Raw genomic sequence first — 24,958 nt, forward strand, 5'->3', positions numbered from 1 at the left:
AGCAGGACCCCAGGAAGCAAGAGGGCACCCATGGGGGGGGCAGGCCCCAAGAAGCAGGACCCCAGGAAGCGGGACCCCAGGAGGCAAGAGGGCACCCATGGGGGGGGCAGGCCCCAAGAAGCAGGACCCCAGGAAGCGGGGCCCCAGGAAGCAAAAGGCACCGCTGGGGGGGGCAGGCCCCAGGAAGTGGGACCCCAGGAAGCGGGACCCCAGGGAGCGAGAGGGCACCGCTCAGGGCGGGGGGGGGGGGGGGGGGGGGGAGGGCAGGCACCAGGAAGCAGGACCCCAGGAAGCGGGTCCCCAGGAAGCAAGAGGGCACCGCTGGGGGGGGGGCAGGCCCCAGGAGGTGGACCCCAGGAAGCGGGACCCCAGGAAGCGAGAGGGCACCGCTCAGGGCGGGGGGGGGGGGAGGGCAGGCCCCAGGAAGCAGGACCCCAGGAAGCAAGAGGGCACCCATGGGGGGGGCAGGCCCCAAGAAGTGGGACCCCAGGAAGCGGGACCCCAGGAAGCGAGAGGGCACCGCTCAGGGCGGGGGGGGGCGGGGAGGGCAGGCCCCAGGAAGCAGGACCCCAGGAAGCGGGACCCCAGGAAGCGAGAGGGCACCGGTGGGGGGGGACAGGCCCCAGGAAGCGGGACCCCAGGAAGCGGGACCCCAGGAAGCGAGAGGGCACCGCTCAGGGCGGGGGGGGAGGGCAGGCCCCAGGAAGCGGGACCCCAGGAAGCGGGACCCCAGGAAGCGAGAGGGCACCGCTCAGGGCGGGGGGGGAGGGCAGGCCCCAGGAAGCGGGACCCCAGGAAGCGAGAGGGCACCGCTCAGGGCAGGGGGGGAGGGCAGGCCCCTGGAAGCGGGACCCCAGGAAGCGGGACCCCAGGAAGCGGGACCCCAGGAAGCGAGAGGGCACCGCTCAGGGCGGGGGGGGAGGGCAGGCCCCAGGAAGCGGGACCCCAGGAAGCGAGAGGGCACCGCTCAGGGCGGGGGGGGAGGGCAGGCCCCAGGAAGCGGGACCCCAGGAAGCGAGAGGGCACCGCTCAGGGCGGGGGGGGAGGGCAGGCCCCAGGAAGCGGGACCCCAGGAAGCGAGAGGGCACCGCTCAGGGCGGGGGGGGAGGGCAGGCCCCTGGAAGCGGGACCCCAGGAAGCGAGAGGGCACCGCTCAGGGCGGGGGGGGAGGGCAGGCCCCAGGAAGCGGGACCCCAGGAAGCGAGAGGGCACCGCTCAGGGCAGGGGGGGAGGGCAGGCCCCTGGAAGCGGGACCCCAGGAAGCGGGACCCCAGGAAGCGGGACCCCAGGAAGCGGGACCCCAGGAAGCAAGAGGGCACCGCTGGGGGGGGCAGGCCCCAGGAAGCGGGACCCCAGGAAGCGGGATCCCAGGAAGCGAGAGGGCACCGCTCAGGGCGGGGGGGGAGGGCAGGCCCCAGGAAGCGGGACCCCAGGAAGCGAGAGGGCACCGCTCAGGGCGGGGGGGGAGGGCAGGCCCCAGGAAGCGGGACCCCAGGAAGCGAGAGGGCACCGCTGGGGGGGGACAGGCCCCAGGAAGCGGGACCCCAGGAAGCGGGACCCCAGGAAGCGAGAGGGCACCGCTCAGGGCGGGGGGGGAGGGCAGGCCCCAGGAAGCGGGACCCCAGGAAGCGAGAGGGCATCGCTCAGGGCGGGGGGGGAGGGCAGGCCCCAGGAAGCGGGACCCCAGGAAGCGAGAGGGCACCCGCTCAGGGCGGGGGGGGAGGGCAGGCCCCAGGAAGCGGGACCCCAGGAAGCGAGAGGGCACCGCTCAGGGCGGGGGGGGAGGGCAGGCCCCTGGAAGCGGGACCCCAGGAAGCGGGACCCCAGGAAGCGGGACCCCAGGAAGCGGGACCCCAGGAAGCAAGAGGGCACCGCTGGGGGGGGCAGGCCCCAGGAAGCGGGACCCCAGGAAGCGGGACCCCAGGAAGCGAGAGGGCACCGCTCAGGGCGGGGGGGGGGGAGGGCAGGCCCCAGGAAGCGGGACCCCAGGAAGCAAGAGGGCACCACTGGTGGGGGCAGGCCCCAGGAAGCGGGACCCCAGGAAGCGGGACCCCAGGAAGCGAGAGGGCACCGCTCAGGGCGGGGGGGGGGGGGGAGGGCAGGCCCCAGGAAGCAGGACCCCAGGAAGCGGGACCCCAGGAAGCGAGAGGGCACCGCTGGGGGGGGCAGGCCCCAAGAAGCAGGACCCCAGGAAGCGAGAGGGCACCGCTCAGGGCGGGGGGGGGGAGGGCAGGCCCCAGGAAGCAAGACCCCAGGAAGCGGGACCCCAGGAAGCGAGAGGGCACCGCTGGGGGGGGCAGGCCCCAGGAAGCGGGACCCCAGGAAGCGAGAGGGCACCGCTCAGGGCGGGGGGGGGGGAGGGCAGGCCCCAGGAAGCGGGACCCCAGGAAGCGGGACCCCAGGAAGCGAGAGGGCACCGCTCAGGGCGGGGGGGGGGGGGAGGGCAGGCCCCAGGAAGCGGGACCCCAGGAAGCAAGAGGGCACCGCTGGGGGGGGCAGGCCCCAAGAAGCAGGACCCCAGGAAGCGAGAGGGCACCGCTCAGGGCGGGGGGGGGCCCCAGGAAGCGGGACCCCAGGAAGCGAGAGGGCACCGCTCAGGGCGGGGGGGGGGGGAGGGCAGGCCCCAGGAAGCAGGACCCCAGGAAGCGGGACCCCAGGAGGCAAGAGGGCACCCATGGGGGGGCAGGCCCCAAGAAGCAGGACCCCAGGAAGCGGGACCCCAGGAAGCGGGACCCCAGGAAGCGGGACCCCAGGAAGCGAGAGGGCACCGCTGGGGGGGGGGGCAGGCCCCAAGAAGCAGGACCCCAGGAAGCGGGACCCCAGGAAGCGAGAGGGCACCGCTGGGGGGGGCAGGCCCCAGGAAGCGGGACCCCAGGAAGCGGGACCCCAGGAAGCGAGAGGGCACCGCTGGGGGGGGGGGCAGGCCCCAAGAAGCAGGACCCCAGGAAGCGGGACCCCAGGAAGCGAGAGGGCACCGCTCAGGGCGGGGGGGGGGGAGGGCAGGCCCCAGGAAGCAGGACCCCAGGAAGTGGGACCCCAGGAGGCAAGAGGGCACCCATGGGGGGGGCAGGCCCCAAGAAGCAGGACCCCAGGAAGCGGGACCCCAGGAAGCGGGACCCCAGGAAGCGAGAGGGCACCGCTGGGGGGGGGGGCAGGCCCCAAGAAGCAGGACCCCAGGAAGCGGGACCCCAGGAAGCGAGAGGGCACCGCTGGGGGGGGCAGGCCCCAGGAAGCGGGACCCCAGGAAGCGGGACCCCAGGAAGCGAGAGGGCACCGCTGGGGGGGGGGGCAGGCCCCAAGAAGCAGGACCCCAGGAAGCGGGACCCCAGGAAGCGAGAGGGCACCGCTGGGGGGGGCAGGCCCCAGGAAGCGGGACCCCAGGAAGCGGGACCCCAGGAAGCGAGAGGGCACCGCTGGGGGGGGCAGGCCCCAGGAGGCGGACCCCAGGAAGCGGGACCCCAGGAAGCGGGACCCCAGGAAGCAAGAGGGCACTGCTGGGGGGGGCAGGCCCCAAGAAGCGGGACCCCAGGAAGCGGGGCCCCAGGAAGCAAGACAGAGCCGCTGGGGGGGCGCAGGCCCATCGTCTGGTCACATAAAGGACTTGGGCCTGAGTCAGAGAGAAGCCCATTCGAAGGCTTTGCTGGAGACGCTGTCCTCCAGGCCCCGTGTGGGCGGCAGCCTGGGGACCCAGGGAGGGACGGATGCCCTCAGCCCTTGAGTCGGGGGGGGGGGGGGGCGGCAGGGGTGTGTCTGTGCCACGCCCAACAGGTCCACAATGGGTGGGGGGCTCCCTTAGCCCCGGACCAGCAAGGTGGACAGAGGAAGGTGAGCGGCAACAGGAGGAAGACTGTCCAGGGCCTTGGGGTCTGTAAACACTCGGCTCCCTGCCCGCTTTGCGAAGCGCCGGGGACCCTGGGGACCACCGTCCGTGGGCGCACACCCTCTTACTCGCGCAACGCTCAGGTGCGTTACGCCGGCCTCCGGATGAAACGCGCTCCTGGGCTGACCGGACTGCGGACCAGGCAGGGAAGAGATACTCACGTCCACTTCTCCTTGGTCGATCACGTAGAAGTTATCTCCTTCGTCCCCTGTAAGGAGAGAAACACGCTGTGCACACCGCGAAGGGCACCGGGGGCCACGCTTCCGTCCCCCGGAAAGCTGGACCTGCCCCAGCTTCACAGAGGCCAAGGTCCCTGGGTCTCGCCGGGTATGTCTTGTTTGTTAAATAAAACTCGTATGCGCGACACGAGGGTTGACCCACAGGGGCACGCTCCCCTCGCGCGGCCCCCCGTGCTCCGTGTGTGGTGGGGCCCCCGTGGTCCCCGCCTGGCCCGTCTCAGGGTGCAGCTTCGCTGGTGGAACGTTACGGAGACGTGGGGTTGGCGTGCAGAGAGCCGTGACGTTTCTCGCGGGCGGGCGGACGGGCCTTGTGCTCACGGGAAGCCCGCGGCCCGGCGCCCTGGCTCAGGGAAGCAGGAAACATACCTTGCTGGATGACGGTCTCCCCGGCGATGTGCGTGACAGGGAACATGGCATCAAATATGTCGCTGCAAGAGAACACGCACGGCATGTGGGGGCTGTGGCAGCGCGGGGCACAGACCCCCCCACCCCTCACCTCACGCGGAGCAACCAGCTCCGGTCACCCGGGGAAACGGAAAAATCCGCCTTCGGAGGAAATCATGACCCTTCGTGGCCCTGCCGTCCGGGTGACAGCTCCCAACCTCCAGACCATGTCCGTGCCGGGATCCACGGGGCTCTCGGTCTGGGTCTCCACAGAAACGGAATCACCCCGCACGCATTGCATCAGACACAAAAACAAGCTGACGGCAGACCCTGGCTGTTCCTCGCGTCAGGAAACGTCCTGTGGGCCTGCTTTCTGCACACTTCCCTCGAGGGGCGTCCCGAGATCCCCGAGGTAGGAACCAGGGCCTCTACGCGGCCTGGCCGGCCACCGGAGCCTGACCCGCGGGCCGTGCCAAAGGGCGGCCTGGCCGTTAAGTTTCGTAAATGTGGCTGTCGGATGGACCGAACGGGCAGGACACAGGCAGGGGGGAGGTGGAGCGTGGGACCCTCATCTCCGCGGGACTGCATCCAGAATGCACTGTCAGAGGTCAGCCTCGCTCCCCAAATGCGATGGCCACGCCCAGGAGACCGCACCCACCCACCCACGGGGTCCCGAAGGAGAATCGGGCAGCTGGGGCCCCTGTGTGGTCAGGGCACACGGCAGGGCTCGGGGGGGGGGGCGGGGGGGCTGCCTCCTCTCCCCCCGCTGAACGGGAAACCTTCGCCCGACTGGTCAGGTGGAGTGAACCTCAGAGGAACTCGCGGGAGTTGGACACGACCCCCCAGGGGCAAGCGCGAAACCAGAGATCCCAACAGCCTTGTGCTCCGCTGTCTCTAGGATCCAGGAAACGTTAAAGGGTCTGGTCAGTTGTCCAAACTGCATTGCTTCAAAACCACAGCATCAGGGATGTCAAAGTGAGCAGATGTTGAAGAAACGATTTTACAATTCCTGCCTCGTTTTTAAAAAAATTCTCGACGGTAATGGTAAAACATTTTCCCAAATGCCATGAGTAATCAAGCCAACCCCGGGACCCGTCACCACCCAGCCGGGGCAGGTGCTTGGGACAGCGGTCAAGCCCCAGGGCAGGGCCGCAACCCACCGCCCACCCCACACGCGGCCTGGACTTCCATTCCACGCGGACGAGCCCATGGAAAAGCCTGTCTCGATTTGGTGCCTTTGTCGTTCACACAGAAGTAACGGCTGTAACTCGAGTTTTTGTCCTGTGCTTCGTGACGTGTGTCCAGATGGAGAATCCCCTAGCGGCCGTCCTGCCGAGGCCAGGCCAGCGCCCCGCTGACCACACAGGCGCCTCCCCAGGTACAGAAGCAGCGATGACTCCCAATCTGTGAACAGCGAGGCCGGAGAGCCCAGCCCCACGCACCAAAAAGGGCCGCCCTCCCCCTTTCCCCTCAGAAGAAGCTAACGCCCCCAGAGCCCCCCAGCCCGTCACCAAGGCTGGAACACAGGCCGTGTGCGGGACGGACGCCGAGAGGCCCCCCTCCTTCCCCACCTCTGCGTCCTCTCAAACAAGACCCAATCCTTCCTGCCTCTTAGCACTTAATGGCATTAAAAGGCTCTGATGAAAAGAGAAACGGTTTTCTATTCTAATCTGTAAGTGACCTCTGGAAACCTTTACTGAAGCTGTCGCCTGCATCTCAGCGTCTCACACCGGGTCCTGCCGCGGCCCCCGCCAGGCTCCGGAACTGGGCTTGGCAACTCCTGGGTCGGGGCCTGAGCCAGGCCCGGGGACACAGCCCTCGCGGCCGTGGAGACACAGAAACGTGAAGAGGTTACAGCCCTCACTCCCCAAGGACGCTGGCCGGGTGCCCTCCCTCCGCCCGCTTGCTCCGAGGTCAGACCTGCGGCTGTCTCGTCCAGACAAGGAAACCAGAGACACTAAGTAACTCTGCCAAGGTCAGCAGCTGGGAAGAGGTGAGGCCAGGCCGCACCCCTGCCTTCCTGTGCAGGGCTCTGTGGGGCGCCCGGGGCTAAGCGAGGCCTCCCAGTGTGTTCGGGGGCACGGGGCCTTCCCGGTCTCAGGAAGTGCCCTCAGAGAGCAGGTGGTGGAGGGTCCTGGCTGCCAGCCCCGGGGAAGCCACAAGCACACTCTGCCCTCCTCCAATCTTGGCCCGACGGTGGGGTCCTCTGGCTCCTGAGAGGTCCCCAGGCCAGAGTGGTCGCCACTCCCTCAACAGCGGGGAGCAGCTGACGAAGGGGTGCCTGCGGGTTTTGGCCCCGTGTCCATGTGGCCCCGCGGGCACCTCTCGCCAGAAGGTGAACTCACCTCGCTCGAGGGCAGCGAAGGGGCCCTCAGGGTTTGACCAGGAGTGATGGGGATAGAGGCATTATCTATTCATTTTGTTTTAATTATGACTACTTATTGGTACCGATGGTTTCTGTCAACTTCAGGCCAAGGTTGGTTCTCAGGCCCGCTGCGCCGTGGATGTCTTCGGCTTCTAGCTGTGTTTATGCACGCCTTCCAGAAAAGCAGAATAAATAGAAAAACCAGCGAAGTCAACGATACGGAGACAGGGATCCAAGCACTCAGACAAGCGGTCTGCAGCAGACGGGCCCAGGCACTCGCACACCTGCCTGCATCACAGCGAGCAGGAGCCTAGGGAGCACCCGACGGTGAGGGAGCCACGAACGTGAGCCTCTTTTGAGACAATCTGCAACAGCCAGGATGGGTGCGGAAACACATCCCAGACACCGCTCAGGTGCACAACGGAGGGAAACGCCAGCCTTAGTGGGCTGGTGACTGTCGGACGGCGGCTTTCCCAACCAAGTCCACGGACCCCTTTACGGCCTCCTACCTCCGTCCGTGCCGGGTGCTGGGACCCAGAGCAGAGCACCGCTGACAGGGAGCTGGGGCAGGGTGGTGGCCAGGGAATGGGCAGACTTGGACCCCAGCCACAGCCGGGCCTGGCCCCTGATGCTCAGGGCCTGCGGAGTGCTGGGTCCCAGGTCCTGCGGGGTTTACGGCTCAGAGACCAGAGCCCATGGAAGTTCCCACCTGACTTACTCCTTGTCCTGGTGCCCCTCCTTCCCTGGGCTGCTCAGCTCTCACCCTCCTCCCCCTGCTGTGGATGGTTTCCTGACCCCATATCCCCCAGCTGACTGTGAGTTCTGAGAATGAAGACCACCTCACTGCAGTCTGACACACATTGGCCAGCCCAGGTCTGACTCAGAGCAGGTCTTTGGTATGGATGGAAGGACAGAGGTTGGCTGGTGGATGGCGAGTGGGTAGGTGGGTGGATGGGTGGTGAATGGGGGGCAGGGTAGATGGGTAGGTGGGTGGATGGATGGATGGATGGATGGATAGATGGACAGATGGGTGGGTGGATGGGTGGGTGGATGGATGGGTGGGTGGATGGATGGATGGGTGGGTGGGTGGGTGGGTGGTGAATGGGGGGGTGGATGGATGGATGGATAGATGGACAGATGGGTGGGTGGATGGGTGGGTGGATGGATGGGTGGGTGGATGGATGGATGGATGGGTGGATGGGTGGGTGGATGGATGGATGGGTGGTGAATGGGGGGGGTAGATGGGTAGGTGGGTGGATGGGTGGGTGGGTGGGTGGTGGGTGGATGGATGGATGGATGGATGGGTGGTGAATGGGGGGGGTAGATGGGTAGGTCGGTGGGTGGTGAATGGGGGGGGTAGATGGGTAGGTGGGTGGATGGATGGATGGATGGATAGATGGACAGATGGGTGGGTGGATGGGTGGGTGGATGGATGGGTGGGTGGGTGGATGGGTGGGTGGATGGATGGGTGGGTGGGTGGATGGGTGGGTGGATGGATGGGTGGGTGGGTGGGTAGATGGATGGATGGGTGGGTGGGTGGGTGGTGAATGGGGGGGTGGATGGATGGATGGATAGATGGACAGATGGGTGGGTGGATGGATGGATGGATAGACAGATGGATGGGTGGATGGGTGGGTAGATGGATGGATGGGTGGTGAATGGGGGGGGTAGATGGGTAGGTGGGTGGATGGGTGGGTGGATGGATGGATGGATGGATGGATGGATGGATGGGTGGTGAATGGGGGGGGTAGATGGGTAGGTGGGTGGATGGGTGGGTGGATGGATGGATGGATGGATGGATGGATGGATGGGTGGTGAATGGGGGGGGTAGATGGGTAGGTGGGTGGGTGGTGAATGGGGGGAGTAGATGGGTAGGTGGGTGGCAGATGGATAGATGGATGGATGGGTGGATGGATGGATGGATGGATGGATGGGTGGTGAATGGGGGGGGTAGATGGGTAGGTGGGTGGGTGGTGAATGGGGGGAGTAGATGGGTAGGTGGGTGGCAGATGGATAGATGGATGGATGGGTGGATGGATGGATAGATGGACAGATGGGTGGGTGGATGGGTGGGTGGATGGATGGGTGGATGGATGGATGGATGGGTGGATGGGTGGATGGATGGATGGATGGATGGATAGATGGACAGATGGGTGGGTGGATGGGTGGGTGGATGGATGGGTGGATGGATGGATGGATGGATGGATGGGTGGATGGGTGGATGGATGGATGGATGGGTGGATGGGTGGATGGATGGATGGATGGATGGATGGATGGATGGATGGATGGGTGGATGGACAGATGGGTGGGTGGATGGGTGGGTGGATGGATGGATGGATGGGTGGGTGGGTGGGTGGTGAATGGGGGGGGTGGATGGGTAGGTGGGTGGATGGGTGGGTGGATGGATGGATGGATGGATAGATGGATGGGTGGTGAATGGGGGGGTAGATGGGTAGGTGGGTGGATGGGTGGGTGGATGGATGGATGGATGGATGGGTGGTGAATGGGGGGGGTAGATGGGTAGGTGGGTGGGTGGTGAATGGGGGGGGTAGATGGGTAGGTGGGTGGCAGATGGATAGATGGATGGATGGGTGGATGGATGGATGGATGGATGGATAGATGGACAGATGGGTGGGTGGATGGGTGGATGGACAGATGGGTGGGTGGATGGGTGGGTGGATGGATGGATGGATGGGTGGGTGGGTGGGTGGTGAATGGGGGGGGTGGATGGATGGATGGAAGGAAGGAAACATAGATGAAGAACGAGCTGTCTGTTCAGGCAGCTCCAAGACAGGAGATCAACTAGAACATGGTTGGGTCTTCTAACAAAAGTCCCTGCTTCCTGAGGCCATTCACTGAAAATGGTGGCTATCGATCTAGATTCCTCAGGCGGAGCCCAGTACCCTCGACCCAAAACAAAGCCTCATTAAGCTTCTCCCATTTGAACCTCACAAGCATGGAAAGCCATTGGCTCCCATCCCTGTCCCCACTCTACCGACAGGAATATCAAGGTTCAGAAAGGCTAAGTGACTCACCCACAGTCACGCAGCCGGTTTGGGATGCAGTAAGGCTGACCACCCCGTCAAGGTCCCACTCACTCATGCTGCAGAGGACGCACAGAAGAACAACCAGGGCGGGGGAGTCTGCTCTCTCTGGCCAGGCGCCAGGCCCCGACTCGTGGGGTGGGTCCACTCCGAGGCCTGGCCTCCTGGAGATGTTCCCAGGGCAGGAAGGCTGGATGCCAGCCAGGACCCTGCACGGACCACAGGGCATCACCCCCCCTGCCTACGGTCACACTTGCCCTTCCAGGCACACCTGGCTGCCACCTGGATCCCACCGGGTGCCCAGTTCCCAGGCGGGAAAACTGAGCCCCGGAGAGAGCCACATCCTGAGAGCTGCACTCTCCCTGGTTCCAGCGACAAGGCCACAGGCATCAGCGGGCATCAACTTCAAAGCCTAGACCACCTGTCACGCCTGACGCCCTGGGGGGTGGGGTGACCCTCCCCCCGAACGCCTGACGCCCTGGGGGGGGGTGACCCTCCCCCCGACGCCTGACTCCCTGGGGGGGGTGACCCTCCCCCCGACGCCTGACACCCTGGGGGGGGTGACCCTCCCCCCGACGCCTGACTCCCTGGGGGGGGGTGACCCTCCCCCCGACGCCTGACTCCCTGGGGGGGTGACCCTCCCCCAGACGCCTGACACCCTGGGGGGGGGGGTGACCCTCCCCCCGACGCCTGACGCCCTGGGGGGTGGGGTGACCCTCCCCCCGAACGCCTGACTCCCTGGGGGGGGGGTGACCCTCCCCCCGACGCCTGACTCCCTGGGGGGGGTGACCCTCCCCCCGACGCCTGACGCCCTGGGGGGTGGGGTGACCCTCCCCCCGAACGCCTGACTCCCTGGGGGGGGGTGACCCTCCCCCCGACGCCTGACTCCCTGGGGGGGTGACCCTCCCCCCGACGCCTGACACCCTGGGGGGGGGGTGACCCTCCCCCCGACGCCTGACTCCCTGGGGGGGGTGACCCTCCCCCCGACGCCTGACTCCCTGGGGGGGGTGACCCTCCCCCCGACGCCTGACGCCCTGGGGGGTGGGGTGACCCTCCCCCCGAACGCCTGACTCCCTGGGGGGGGGTGACCCTCCCCCCGACGCCTGACTCCCTGGGGGGGTGACCCTCCCCCCGACGCCTGACACCCTGGGGGGGGGGGTGACCCTCCCCCTCACAGCTGACTCCCTTGCAGGGGAGTGACCCTACCCCCAAGCCTGACTCTCTTGCAGGGGAAGGGTGTTCACGTGAAGTCATGTTTTCAAAGACAAATTCAAAATGAGGTCCCAGCCTTGAGGTCAGAATGCCACCAATGAACCCCGACTTAAGGTATTTCAGGGAAGAGCTCCTGGCCCATCTCGGGAGCTCACCCCCACCAAATAAAGCCGTGTAAACGTGCCACAGCTAAGCCCCACGACATAGAAAACCTCGGGTTTTTGTCTGTTTTCAGTCTAAACCCCATACACGGTCCGAACAGTCCAAACGCAAGTCAGTGTGTAGAGCATGACCTCCTGCTGAGTTACCTGTCTCGACCCTGAAAATAAGACTTTGCAGGATGAAACCAAGCCGGCTGAGGGCCACCAGACACTTCCCGGGTGTGAGGAGTCCCTTTGTCACGTCACTGTCACCTCAGGCCAGCCCCCATCTCCTCCTCTATCCGAGCAGAAAACAACCCCTGGGCGCTGAGCCCTGGGGGTGTGGACAGGAACCCCCTCTGTCTCTCCCAGGAGGAAGAGGGCGCATTCACCCTGCTGGGGTGAAATCTCAGCTCAGGCACTTCTCACTGCAACCTTGTGACATTTATCACCGACATCCCCGTTGTGGGGAGAGGAGGACTGAGGCACAGAGAGGGTAAGGAACTTGCTTGGGGTCACACAGCCAGAAAGTGGGAGTGCAAGACTGCAAACCAGGTGACCCGGCACATAAGCAAAGTTCCCTTAACGCCAGGATGCTTGTCTGCGATGGGCACGTGTGACCTTTACTAAATTAAAACATTTTCCTCCTGGGACTAGTTTGCCAAGAAGTTTTATAATAGGTGCTGCGCTGTATGAAAATCTTTCCCCACACCTACGTGATCTACCACAAAGATCTTTTTCCCGGGATCTGTCAATGTGGCAACACATGGACAGTGTTCTCAGCTCAAACCGTTTTTGAAAACCAGATAAACGCTACCTGATCGGGATGTGTGGCTTTCAAAAATCAAGTTGGATCTGTTTGGCTACTTAGGGTTTTTGCATCCACGTTCACAGAACATATACTACACCTATAATTTTTTTTTTAACGTTTATTTATGTTTTAGAGAGAGACAGAGCACGAGTGGGGGAGGGGCAGAGAGAGGGAGACACAGAATCCGAAGCAGCTCCAGGCTCGGGGCGGTCAGCAGAGCCCGACGCGGGGCTCGAACTCATGACCCATGAGATCATGACCTGAGCTGAACTTGGACGCTTAACCGACTGAGCCACCCGGGTGCCCCTACACCTATAGTTTTTATACGACTTCTTATTCGTTTTCTCATACGGCCCGTACCACGAGCCGGGATGCAGATTAGACTGTCCTCACACAATGAGCCGGGCGGCTCTCCTGATCTTCCGTCCTCTGCAGCCACTGGTGAAAGGAGAATGGTCTGTTGACGTTGGACAGGACTCTCCCGTAAAGCCGTCGGGGCCTGGCCTCTCCGGAGGGGGCAGGCCCTTGGTTACCATTTAACCTCCTTAGTGTTTATTGATCGTTCCCCACTTAACGGTTTCTTCACGTGCCAATGCTACCTGCATGTTCAAAGTTAGCTCCCAACGTTTAAAAATTGACAGAGTTATAAAAACCGAAGTTTTTGGCTTTTCTTTAAAAAAAAAAAAAAGTTAGCTCTAGCTACATGGGGCCTGTGTTCTCACAAAGCAAGAGCTCAGGCCATTTCCACCCTGGTCAGACCACATGCTCTCCGTTTGGCCACCATCCCCAGAAGGCCACGGATTCCTGCCCCTGCACCGTCTGGGTGCACCAGCCCGCCCCTGCACCCGCTGTGGGGAGCCGCACACGTGGGAATTCATCACGGCGGGGGTGGGGGGTCGTCCTGTGACAACTGCTTCTCTGATGGCAACCCAGGAACCCGGTGCCACTCCTCAACTTGCCTGGAGAGACCCCAGGGGCGGACTCTCCGAGGACTTAACCCATCCGGAGAATGGGCAGGCGGCATGCTCACAGGCCACAGGGCATGTAACCACTCGTGAAGCACTTAGCAGAATGAGCCCCGCCATCCGGAGCTCCTGTGACCGTTTCTGCCGGCTCCAGATCCCACCCCCCCCACGGCCCTGCTAAGATGCCCACGCGTGTCTCAGGGTCCCCCGGGGATGAAGCCGGCCGGGGCACGTCGCACCCCCGTCTTCGCCAGCCTCACGAAGCTGCAGAAGCAAACAGGCCGCGCCAGTTCTCAGAGCGAGGCCGCCTTGAGCAGGACGGGCCTGGGAGGAGGCAGCCAGCCCTGCATGTGGCCCACGCACCCAGCCTCCTTCCAGTGCTGGGACGCGGCGGGGTGGGACTGACAGGGTCCCACACGGACCCCCCCCCTCCCCAGCTCCAGCAACCCGAGGTGCTGCATCTTGGAAACCCTGGCGGGTGGAGGGCATTCCCGGGATCTACGCAGGGAGCCCCAGGACACGGGCCACAGGGTCGCCTCCAGTAAGAAGGAAAGCAGACCGTATCAGTGCTTTCATTTCTGGATCTCTACTTCTTTAAACGACTTACTCGGACAAACGTCAAACTTTCAGAAGCACGGAGGGGGCGTGGATGTGGGAGGGGGATGTGCAATGTCCAAAGAGCAGAAGGCAGCCCCTCGGCCGTGCACCGGCCGCGGGCGTGCACAGAAGCGCACATCCGTGTACCACGAAGACCACAAGGGAGGCGTGAGTGATGTGAACAGAACGCAAGAACAAAGACCGCCCAGGCTGCAGAAAGCACGTCCCGGTGCACAGGAGCGTGTTTTCCTGGCTCCAAAGTGATGCCAGAGACGGGATGTCTGGCCCGTCCCCTTCAGAAGTGGTTCAGAAGGACCCAAGCCTGCCGCCTCGGCCACGGGAGAACTTCTGTCCGGCTGTTTGGACTCGGTCAACGTCACCCAGGGAAGCAAGCGCCCGGGACCCACAGGCAAAGCTCTGGTGCCCACATCCTGCTTTATGCTGCCTGTCACAGCCCGAGTGACAGCGGCCCCGGGCTGTGTTTAGGCCTCTCCACTGTTTGGGTGAGAGCTCACTATGTTTCTCCATCCACTGCAAGTTTCCAAATAATCCTCTGTAAACAGTGATAACTCAGGCGTGGCCGTGTCCTCTGGAGACACGGTGCTGGAGCACCAGGAGCACGGGAGCCTCTGCCCCGGGGGCTTGGTGCCACCTCGTCTACAGCGGTTCCCCACGCACAAACGCCGGGCCCTGGAGAGGGGCGCACGAACACGCGCCCGGGACTCCGGTGGGGAGTGTTTCCGCAGCACCCAGGACGGGGGACGGGCGCCGGGCCTCGGGGGAAGGGGTGGGGGCCAGGATCTCCAGCCCAGAATCGCCAGTGCACAGCCCCAGCCCTGCCATCCATCGCACCCCCAGAGGCCCCGGCCAAGCGGAGGTGCCCCGTCAGAAGGCACCTTGGATGGAGACCGGCGCCCGCAGGTGTAGGCTGAGGCCGGGGAGCTTTTCTCTTAAGAATGTGCCCTCTGACCCCGCAGGGCCGCTGAGGTTCTATTCCCTCCCGCGCTCACTCTGGAGGCACAGTTAAACACACGAGGTGCGGTGCGCCCACTGGGCCGCTGGGGACCGCGCTGTCTGCAGTCACGGCAATCTGTAACACCTGACGGCTGGGGACCGGTTAACTAAATTACTAATTATGGGCCAGGCGAGGGCACTGCAGACGCACCTCTGCGCGGAACACGGGCATCCGTTACAGGTCTGCTAAACAGAAAACATCTCGCAAAACGAGTCTGACGGAAGTGCAAGGAGAAACAAACAATCCCAAATTAGACTGGAGCGTTTCAACACCCCTTTGTGAGTTACCGGCAGCTCCACAGGCAGAAAACCAGCCAGGACGCGGCTGAGCTGAAAAGCACCATCGGCTAAGCAGACGCGGCTGACGTTCACAGGACTCCTTCTCAAACACAGCAGAACACACATCCTTCTCAAGTTCGCAGGAGTTTACCACGATGGACCACATCCTGGACCGCAGAATACACCTGAACACATTTAAAAGACTATGGTACACAGTGTCTCCTCCTGGGCCACAGCGGAATTAAACCAGAAATTAGTAACAAAAAGAGAGCTTGAAAGTCCTAATATTTGCAGGTTGAAAAACACACCGAATAACACATAGGGCAAAGAAGAAGGCTCAAGAGAAACCGGGAGTGTTTCTAACTAAACGCAAATGAAAATGCAGCTTATTAAAATCTGTGGAGGGGCGCCTGGGGCGGCTCAGTCGGTTGAGCGTCCGACTTCGGCTCAGGTCACGATCTCACGGTTCGTGGGTCCGAGCCCCGCGTCCGGCTCTGTGCTGACAGCTCGGAGCCCGGAGCCCGCTTCCGATTCTGTGTCTCCCTCCCTCTCTGCCCCTCCCCACTCATGCTCTGTCTCTCTCTCTCTCTCAAAAATAAACATTAAAAATTTTTTTTTAATGAAATGAACATAAAAATAAAATAGGAAGTGAACAGAGAAAATCGACAAAACCGAACCTGGTTCTTTGCAAAGATGAATAAAAACCTACAATCCTCTAGTGAGGCTGAGAGAGGGGAGAGAGCAAACAGAAGTGAGGGAAGAGGAGTATGGAACCCCGCAGGTCCCAGAGACACTAAGAGTCGGATAAAGGAACGCTACGAACACCACAGACAGGGTGAAAACCTAGATGAAAGAGACCAGTTTTTCTGAAAGACATTAGCCACCAAAACTGACAAAAATAAATAGATAATATACGCAAGAAATTGAATCAATAATTATTAATTTTCCGTAATAGAGAGCCCGCAGGCCCGGAGGGCTCATGGGTGAATTCTGTCAAATATTTAAGGAAGAAATTATACCAATTCCCAACCATCTCTTCCAGAAAACCGAAGCAGAGGAAAGTTTCTCACTCATTCTACGAGGGCAGCATTAGCCTAACACCAAAACCAGACAGAGGCCTTACAAAAAAAGTTAAATCACAGACCAATATCTCAAGATACGGTTGCAAGATACAAGCTTAATATACAAAAGCTGGTCACTTTCTTACACACCAGCAATGAAACAGTGAAATGAAAAATGAAAAGCAAAACACCGTTTACAGTAGCACCCCTCAAAATGAAATACCCAGGCATAAACCTAACAAAATATGCATGAGATCGACGTGAGGACAGCTACAAAACTCGGATGAAAAACAAATTAAGTAACAAATACAAATTGTCAACTGGATCCCCACTTGATCTGCAGATTCAACTCCAATAAAAATCCCAACAAGTCACTTTGTAGAGATCAACACGCCGATCCTACGGTTCACACGTCGAAGCAAATGACGCCGAACAGCCTGCACAGAATTGAAGTCTGAGCGCGGGCTGCCGGATGTCAGGACCTGCCAGAGGGCTGCTATAATAATTGAGACAGTGTGGGGGCGCCTGGGTGGCGCAGTCGGTTAAGCGTCTGACTTCAGCCAGGTCACGATCTCGCGGTCCATGAGTTCGAGCCCCGCGTCAGGCTCTGGGCTGATGGCTCGGAGCCTGGAGCCTGTTTCCGATTCTGTGTCTCCCTCTCTCTCTGACCCTCCCCCGTTCATGCTCTGTCTCTCTCTGTCCCAAAAATAAATAAACGTTGAAAAAAAAAATTTTTTTTTAAATAATTGAGACAGTGTGGTGTTGGCAAGAGTACAGGCCAATGATAGACCCAGGGAACGGAATGGAGAGCCCAGAGACAGAACGCCCCGAATACAGTCAACCGACCTTTGAGGAAGGAGCGAAGACAGTCTCCCCCACACTGAGCCGGAACAAGAGGATGTCCACACGCTGAGTCTAGACCCAGACTTTACTTCCTTTACAAGAACTAACTCAAGATGGATCATAGATCTAATCGTAAAACACAGGGGCGCCTGGGTGGCTCATTCGGTTGAGCGTCCGACTTCGGCTCAGTCGTGATCTCACCGTTCACGGGTTTGAGCCCCACGTCGGGCTCGGCGCAGGCAGCTCGGAGCCTGGAGCCTGCTTGGGATTCTGTGTCTCCCTCTCTCTCTCTGCCCCTCCCCTGCTCACACTCTGTCTCTCTCTCAAAAATAAATACACATTAAAAAAATGTTTTTAGGGGCACCTGAGTGGCTCAGTCAGTTAAGCGGTCTGACTTCGGCTCAGGTCATAGTCTCACGGTTTGTGAGTTCGAGCCCCACGTTGGTCTCTGTGCTGACAGCTCAGAGCCTGGAAACCGCTTCGGATTCTGTGTCTCCCCGTCTTTCTGCCCCTCCCCCACTCGTGCTCTGTCTCTCAAAAATAAATAAATGTAAAAAAAAATTTTTTTTTTAATTTTTTTAACACTTTTAGAAGATAACACAGAAAACAATCTAGGGACCTTGGGTTTGACAATGACTTTTTAGATGCAGCACCCGCAGCCCCCCGGATGGAGGCCTGGCTGCACCACAGAGGACACGTGCAGCCGTCCGTCCTCGGAGGGCACCAAGAACCCCCAGGGGGTAGCGGAGGCTCCAGGGGCCACCCGACTGAGAGCCCAGCCCCATCGACCCCGGCTCCTGCTGGGCACCTCTGGGCGAGGGTGAGCAGCCCCAGGGAGGTTCGAGCACCACACCCGGTCTGGCTCACCCACCCGGAGACCGTGGAGAACAAGGCAGGCGCAATCCCTGCCTCAAGAGGCCGAACAGCTGGGGCCTTCCGGCTGTTGCTTTTCAACAAACACACAGAGGGTCAATGCCAGGTCAGCCCCCTGCCGGCCTCAGGCCGTGGCCGGAGCGCAGGTAAGAAAGCCAATCCCTTGCTTGCCACTGGGCAGAGACCATGGGAGAGGAGAGGCGCCAATGCCCCGTGTGGACAGACATCGGCAGGGCCCCGGTCTCCTCGGCCTGGGGGCCCAGTAGTGGGGAGGATACCCCAGAAGCAGCTTCCGGTACTTACGGCAAATCAACCAGAGACAGAGAACGGGCACAGAAGGCTCCGGGTCGGGACCCGTCCCACACGGTAACCAAGCCCGGGCTGGAAACCTCATCACCCTCTGCACGACGGGCTCAGAAACAGTGCCTGGGAGCCAAGGGGAGTCACCTCCAAGAGCCTGTCTCCTGAGACTCAGATTCTAGATCTTTCTTCAAGGATTTCATGCCGGCAGCCAGGGCTGGGCATCCGGCTCCGGGGCAGGCTGGGGGGGGTGCGGGGGGAGCTGTGGCGGGCGGCAGGGTTGAGGGGATGCGCAGAGAAGCCAGCCGGCGGGAGTCCGTCTGAGGTTCAGCCTGGGTCAGTGCAGCCTCCCTGCCAGCTGGCCAGGCAGTGGGCAAGCAAGTCTGCCCTCTGGCCCCGACTACTCGGGAGCAACATGGGGCATCCTCGCCCAGCCACCTGAGGTTTGCGGAGCTCCACGGCCCCGTCTGTCTCCCCCCTGAACACTACCGTCCTCACCTCCTCCAAGCAGTCCCCTGGGATTCCTCCCCCCCACACCAGTCAGGGCTCCTTGGTTCTCAGGCCCGTTTGTAGAGCAGGTGGTTTGAGCCCCTGAGGAACAAGATTCGGCGTTCTGCAGCCCGTGGCAGTGCTAATCCTGGAGGGACGCGGGTCTCAGAAGCCCTGAGCCGCCCTGCGCTATCCTCACAGGGCCGGGTGACCCTGGTGTGAAAGCTTACAGTGAAGAGGGCCCCCCTTCCCAGCTGCCCTTCTGCAGGCCACGTCCACGGCCAGGGACACGACCCGGGAACTCTGCTGCCCTCCCCCTCCCCCTCACCTCGCAAGGCGGGCGTGTTCTCCAGGGTCAAAGGCATCTCGCTTATTTTAAACCAGAGGGCCCACGGACCGGTCACAAGATCCAGGCAGCCGGTGTCCTCATAACCGCAGACCCCGCTCCAAGCACGTGGGAGGGGAGAACGCAGCGGCCTGTCTGTAGACACCGCCACCGGGGCTCCGTGGGCCGGGGACACGTGTGCTTTCTTTCCACGGCTGCTAAACCAATCAGCTGCTCCACGGGCCACTTCCCAGGGTGGGCACAGAGGCACCCAGGGCCAGGGAGGCGGGGTGGAAGGGTGCTTCGGAGGCTGAGGTGGAAGGGTGGGTCACGAGCTGGCCGGCCTGGCGGCGGGACCCGGGCTCCCAACAGGTGGGCAGCCGGGACTGCCAGGGACCGGCGGTCCTCCCGGAAAAAGCCGGAGCTGCCCAAAGGAGAAACAAACTGCCCCGGGTGTGGGGGTCCTGCCAGGGTGTGCCAGGGGGTTCCGCCAGGGGATGCCAGGGGGGGTCCCACCAGAGGGTGTGGGGGTCCCACCAGGGCGTTCCCACAAGGAGGTGCCAGGGGTGCCCGGCCAGGGGGTGTGGGGGTTGCGCCAGGGGGTACGGGGGTCCTGTCAGGGGGTGCCATGGGAGTCCCACCAAGGGATGCTGTGGGGGTCCCACCAGAGGGTGTGGGGGTCCCACCAGGGCATTCCCACAAAGAGATGCCAGGGGTGCCTGGCCAGGGGGTGTGGGGGTCCCGCCAGGGGGTGCCGTGGGGGTCCCACCAGGGGGTGTGGGGGTCCCCCCAGGGCATTCCCACAAAGAGATGCCAGGGGTGCCTGGCCAGGGGGTGTGGGGGTCCCGCCAGGGGGTGCCGTGGGGGTCCCACCAGGAGGTGTGGGGGTCCCCCCAGGGCATTCCCACAAAGAGATGCCAGGGGTGCCTGGCCAGGGGGTGTGGGGGTCCCGCCAAGGGGTGCCGTGGGGGTCCCACCAGGGGGTGTGGGGGTCCCCCCAGGGCATTCCCACAAAGAGATGCCAGGGGTGCCTGGCCAGGGGTGTGGGGGTCCCACCAGCGGGTGCCGTGGGGGTCCCACCAGGGGGTGTGGGGGTCCTGCCAAGGGGTACCGGGGGGGTCCCTCCAGGAGGTACCAGGGGCACTGAGAGGGGGTGCTGTGGGGGTCTTACCAGGAGGTGGGGGGGGTCCCACCAGGGGGTTCCCGCCAGGAGGTGCCAGGGGGGTCCCGCCAGGGGGCGTGGGGGTCCCGCCAGGGGGTGCCCAGTTAGCGCACAGCTAAGGTGCGTGGACACCGGGTGGATGGTCTCTAGTGATGCCATGAGGGTCCCGAGGCTCCTGTTCAGAGAGGATATGTGGCCAACTCAGAGTCATTTAACTTTGCTATTGTTACTCTGAACCTGAGTGAAAACACACAGCTTTTACAAGGCTGGCCCTGAGTCAGACCCTCCTATGTCAAAGGCACCCGAGGGACGTACCCCAGGCCGCCAGGCATGAGCACGCCAGCAAGGGGGTTACTGCTCTCAGAGCCGATGGGGCCACCGGGACTGTGGAGACAGCCAGGGCTCACGGAGTCAGCCCCCTGTGGGCCCAGGCAGGCCCAGGGGCCAGGAGCGCACTCCCCCACCTGCAGAGAGCCCGTGACCGGAGTGCAGTGAGGGCCCAGGATGAGTAACACTCCTGTGTCCCACACGACGGTGAGGGCGGCTCTGACTTTAAGAGCGCCCGTTGGTCAAAAAGAACATGGCCGTGGCCGGATGCAGACGGCACCCCGCTTCTGCCACCCCGCCAAGGCCAGTGCGGAGCACAAGAACGTGTGAAGCCTGTCACTGGCCAGACCAGCTCCAGGGCCAGGAGGAGCTCTGCCTGAAGCCGGCCGCGTGGCCCCGAGGGTCCCCGCGCCTCATACCCGCACCCGGCACTGGGAAGGGAGAAAACGAGGCCAGCCGAGGCACCAAGGATGCCCGTCGGAAAGCCGCCGGCAAAAGCCACAGAACCACCGGCGCGCCCGTCACCAGGGGCAGCTTGCCGGGCAGTCACGCGAGGACGGGGAGGCCTCCGTGCAGATCCGCAACGGTCACCGGGGCGACCCCAGAGGGGCAGAGCGTGTGACAAGACAGCTCGTCATGTCGGAAGACACGCGCACGTGTGCAAGGCAGCAACCCCGGAGCGACGCGTGTCCCACAGGGCAGCGGGGGCATCTCCGGGCCGCGGGGAAGGTGCTGGGACGCGGTCTGTTTGTCCTCGCCTACCCTGTTCGTGTTTATCTGTCACCTGATTACGAATCATCAGTTTTACACAATCTTGAGAGGTGCAGCGCCTCTGTTTCTGGTTGGTTCTGGGCTAAGGCTCTCTCCCTGCTGCAAGAGCCCCACGATGCTGGCCTACACTTGATTCTCCACGCCGCCCCCCCCCCCGGCTTAGTGAGCCAAAACAAAGGGCATGGCCGGGTGCACCCCGGGTCATTCTCACGCTCACGCGCTGGGCTGGACTCTGCCCGGGTTCCCTGTGCACAGCCGGCCACACCTGGACACACGCGTACCTGTGCCCGCTCCGGGGCAACCGGCGGGGCTCGGGGGCCATGCCCCCAGGCCAGCTGCAGGCAGACCGCACCCCCACCCCCACCCCAGCCCTGGGACTGGCCGGGCCGGGAAGCCAGGCTGTGCCAGGACGCAGGGTTATGTGAGAAAAGCAAACGGGGGGGTCCACGTGGAGGGGCAGGGGCAGTGTCTGCAAGGAAGGCGGGGACAGACGTGGACGTGGGTGCGTTTTTGCTCACTGAAACCAGGGACAAACCGTGAGGGTAGAAGGTGCGGAGGGGAGACACCCTGTCTGCGGGCACGGCCTCGGAAACACGTCACTGCTCTGCACGATTATAAAAACACAGCTGGGATCGGAAAGGCAATACTGACAAAAAGCAAACGGCAACAAATGATAGCGTAACTGCCCCCAAACGGTACCTGGGGACAAAGTGAGTGTCACGGACCCTTGCTGGTGGCAGGGGGGGCTAATGGTGCCGTCATGCCAAGACGGGGCGCGAGCGTGTGCTGGAATAAAGCAGAGCAATCTTCAGCGGGTGTCGTTTAGACGTGGCACATATGGGAGGAGAGACGCACGCACGCACCCATCGAGCTGTGCCACAGGGAAGGTAAGAGCCCAAGCCTGGAGCCCTGAAGCGGAACTGAAGAGCCCACGTGAACACACGAAGTATTTTGTCCTGAAAAGCCTGGAAGGGGGTGGCTGGGTGGCTCAGTCGGCGGAGCCTCCGACTTCGGCTGAGGTCACGATCTCACAGCGCGTGGGTTCATGCCCCGCGTCGGGCTCTGTGCTGACAGCTCGGAGCCTGGCGCCTGCTTCGGGGTCTGGGTCTCCCTCTCTCTCTGCCCCTAACCCACTCGCGTTCTGTCTCTGTCTCTCTCAAAACTAAATAAACTTAAAAAAAAAAAAAAAAGCCTGGAAGAATGACAACTCAGAGTGGCCCTTTTTTCTTTGGAGAAAGAGTGACTTCAGGTCTGGGGCAGAAAACACAAGCCAAGCCTACAATGTCCTAAAATACCAGAAAGCAAGGAAAATGGCGAAAACGAAGGGGCTCACAGCAGAGACCGAGGAGCCTTCACGGAGGCTCTGTGGGCCGCAGGCGGGGCAGTCCCAGCACCCCTCGGTGGTAGGGGCCCGAGGGCACGCCGAGGTCGGGGGCCGGCAGAGGAAGGGCCACCAGGGAAGAGCCGGACTCGGGAAGCCCCGCGCTAACCTGGAGGGCGGAGGAGCGGGGAGGCAGCTCGGGGATGTCCACCGGGCACGCCCCTCGCGTGTCCGCCCCGCGCAGGCCTCTCCCGTCGGGGCCACTGGGCCCGCACCTGCTCCACGCGCTGGGCGTGAGGCCGCAGGGCGGGCTGGGCTCTGGCGCTCTGGGGCCCGTTCTCCTACGTGGGCTCCAGCCAGGGAACGAGCAGGGAGCCCCGGGCAGGTGCCCCACAGACACGGACAGGACGCCGAGCCGGTGCAGAAGCGGAGCCCCGGCCACCCCCGGGAACCGTCAGCCTGGCCCAGGCGAGGCGACGTGCCCCCCACACCTGGCCTCCCCTACCTGTGCCGGGTGAGCCGCTCAGAACCACACGGTGTGCTCAGGCTTCTCTGCCAGGTAAGAGGCTACGCTGTTCCACCCCCACCCCCGCAAGGGCAGAAAAGGCAGGCCGTCCCCGCCGTATGACGGCCGGGACAAGGGTGAGCCCCGGGCCCCAGCAGTCCGAGAGAGGCAGGGGGACACGGAGGCGGGCTTGCAGGCACAGCCGGGCGTCTGAGGCCGCGGGGACACTGCTCAGGGGTCTTCGCGCTGTCTCACTCGGCCCAGCCCTCGACACGAGGCGTGTGCTGAGTGCTAGGGCTCTGGCCACCCAGGGTGGGAAACGGGGTCTCAAGCGTGCAGAGGCCACAGCCGGGTGCCCCAGCAGGGCGGTGGGGCCAGCCTGAGAGCCCCCTCCATCAAACAGAGGGGGCAACTGAGGCTCAGAGGCACCACCGTGGGTCACAGGTCACACAGACGCAATGCGACTGCCAAGCCACGCCAGATCCAAGGGCCACCGAAACTCCCTGGGGGTACCACACCCTAAAATCCGAAGGAAGAAGACTTCCCTGTGGGCTCATCCTACTGTCTGGGACAAGGAGGAGCATGCAGGGGGCTGATGTGTCTCAGACCTCTCGTCTCCTGGCTCTGCTCAGGCTTCCAGACCCGGCCCAGACGCCTCCTCCCCCAGGAAGCCCTCCGTGTACCACTCCTGTTGGTGCTGGATGACACCCTCTACCCCACACCTCCCGTCCACCCCTATACAACCCTGAACAACTCCAGTCAGTGGAAACAGTCTGTGACTCCTACCCTCAGGACAGGCTGGGCACGGGGGACTGGATGGTCTGTGTGGAAGGAAAGAGGAAGGAGGGAGGGAGGAATGGGGGAAGGGGGGAGGGAGGGAGCAATGGGGGAAGGGGGGAGGGAGGAAGGGGGAGGGAGGAAGGGGGCAGGGAGGGAGGGGCGAAGGGAGAAAGGGAGGCAGGGAGGGAGGGGGGAAGAAAGGAAGGGGGGCAGGGAGGAAGGGGAGAAGGGAGGAAGGGGGAAAGGAGGGAGGGGGAAGGGAGGGAGGAATGAAGGAGGGAGGGAAGGAGGAAGGAATGAAGAGAGAGAAGGGAAGAAGGAAGGAGGGAGGAGGGAGAGAGGAAGGGGGGAGGGAGGAAGGGAGGAAGGGGGGAGGGGGGAGGGAGGAAGGGGGGAGGGGGGAGGGAGGAAGGGGGGGCAGGGAGGGAGGGAGGAAGGGAGGGAGGGGGGGAAGGGAGGAAGGGGTGCAGGGAGGAAGGGGAAAGGGAGGAAGGGGGGAAGGGAGGACGGGTGAAGGGGGAAGGGAGGAAGAGGGGAAGGGAGGATGGGGGCAGGGAGGAAGGGGAGAAGGGAGGAAGGGGGGAAAGGGAGGAAGGGGGGAAGGGAGGACGGGGGAAGGGGGAAGGGGGGAAGGGGGGAAGGGAGGACGGGGGAAGGGGGAAGGGAGGAAGAGGGGAAGGGAGGATGGGGGAAGGGAGGGACGAATGGAGAAGGGAGGAGGCAGGGAGGAAGGGAGGAGGGAGGGAGGAAGGAAGGAGGAGGGCGGGAGGGAGGGGGGAGGGGGGAGGAAGGAAGGGGGGCAGGGGGAAGGGAGGAAGGGGTGCAGGGAGGAAGGGGAAAGGGAGGAAGAGGGGAAGGGAGGACGGGGGAAGGGGGAAGGGAGGAAGAGGGGAAGGGAGGAAGAGGGGAAGGGAGGATGGGGGAAGGGAGGAAGGGGAGAAGGGAGGAAGGGGGAAGGGAGGAAGGGGGGAAGGGAGGAAGGGGGGAAGGGAGGAAGGGGGAGGGAGGAAGGGAGGAAGGGGGGAGGGGGGAGGGAGGAAAGGGGGGCAGGGAGGGAGGGAGGAAGGGAGGAAGGGGGAGGGAGGAAGGGAGGAGGGAGGGAGAAAGGAAGGAGGAAGGAGGGAAGGAGGGAGGAATGAAGGGGGAGAAGGGGGAAGGGAGGAAGGAAGGAGGGAGGAGAGAGAGGAAGGAGGAGGAGGGAGAGAGGAAGGAGGAAGGGAGGAAGAAAGGAGGGTGTAAGGAGGGAGGAAGGGGGGAGGGAGGAAGGGGGA

At 63.2% G+C, this 24,958-nt stretch overlaps 1 protein-coding gene across 3 annotated transcripts in view; it reads right to left on the reverse strand.

Moving 5' to 3' along the window:
- The window catches only part of PRKAR1B (protein kinase cAMP-dependent type I regulatory subunit beta), a 122,798-nt gene that overhangs the window by 33,810 nt on the left and 64,030 nt on the right, over positions 1-24,958 (reverse strand). For all 3 annotated transcript variants that reach the window (XM_043559488.1, XM_043559490.1, XM_043559487.1), the window contains exons 5-6: positions 4,486-4,547; positions 4,042-4,088 (exon numbers count right to left, since the gene is read on the reverse strand). In XM_043559488.1, the coding sequence (XP_043415423.1) occupies positions 4,042-4,088; positions 4,486-4,547 (109 nt within the window). The remainder of the gene's footprint in view (positions 1-4,041; positions 4,089-4,485; positions 4,548-24,958) is intronic.

This window comes from Prionailurus bengalensis, chromosome E3 (genome assembly GCF_016509475.1).
Source record: "Prionailurus bengalensis isolate Pbe53 chromosome E3, Fcat_Pben_1.1_paternal_pri, whole genome shotgun sequence".
Taxonomy (NCBI): Eukaryota; Metazoa; Chordata; class Mammalia; order Carnivora; family Felidae; genus Prionailurus; species Prionailurus bengalensis.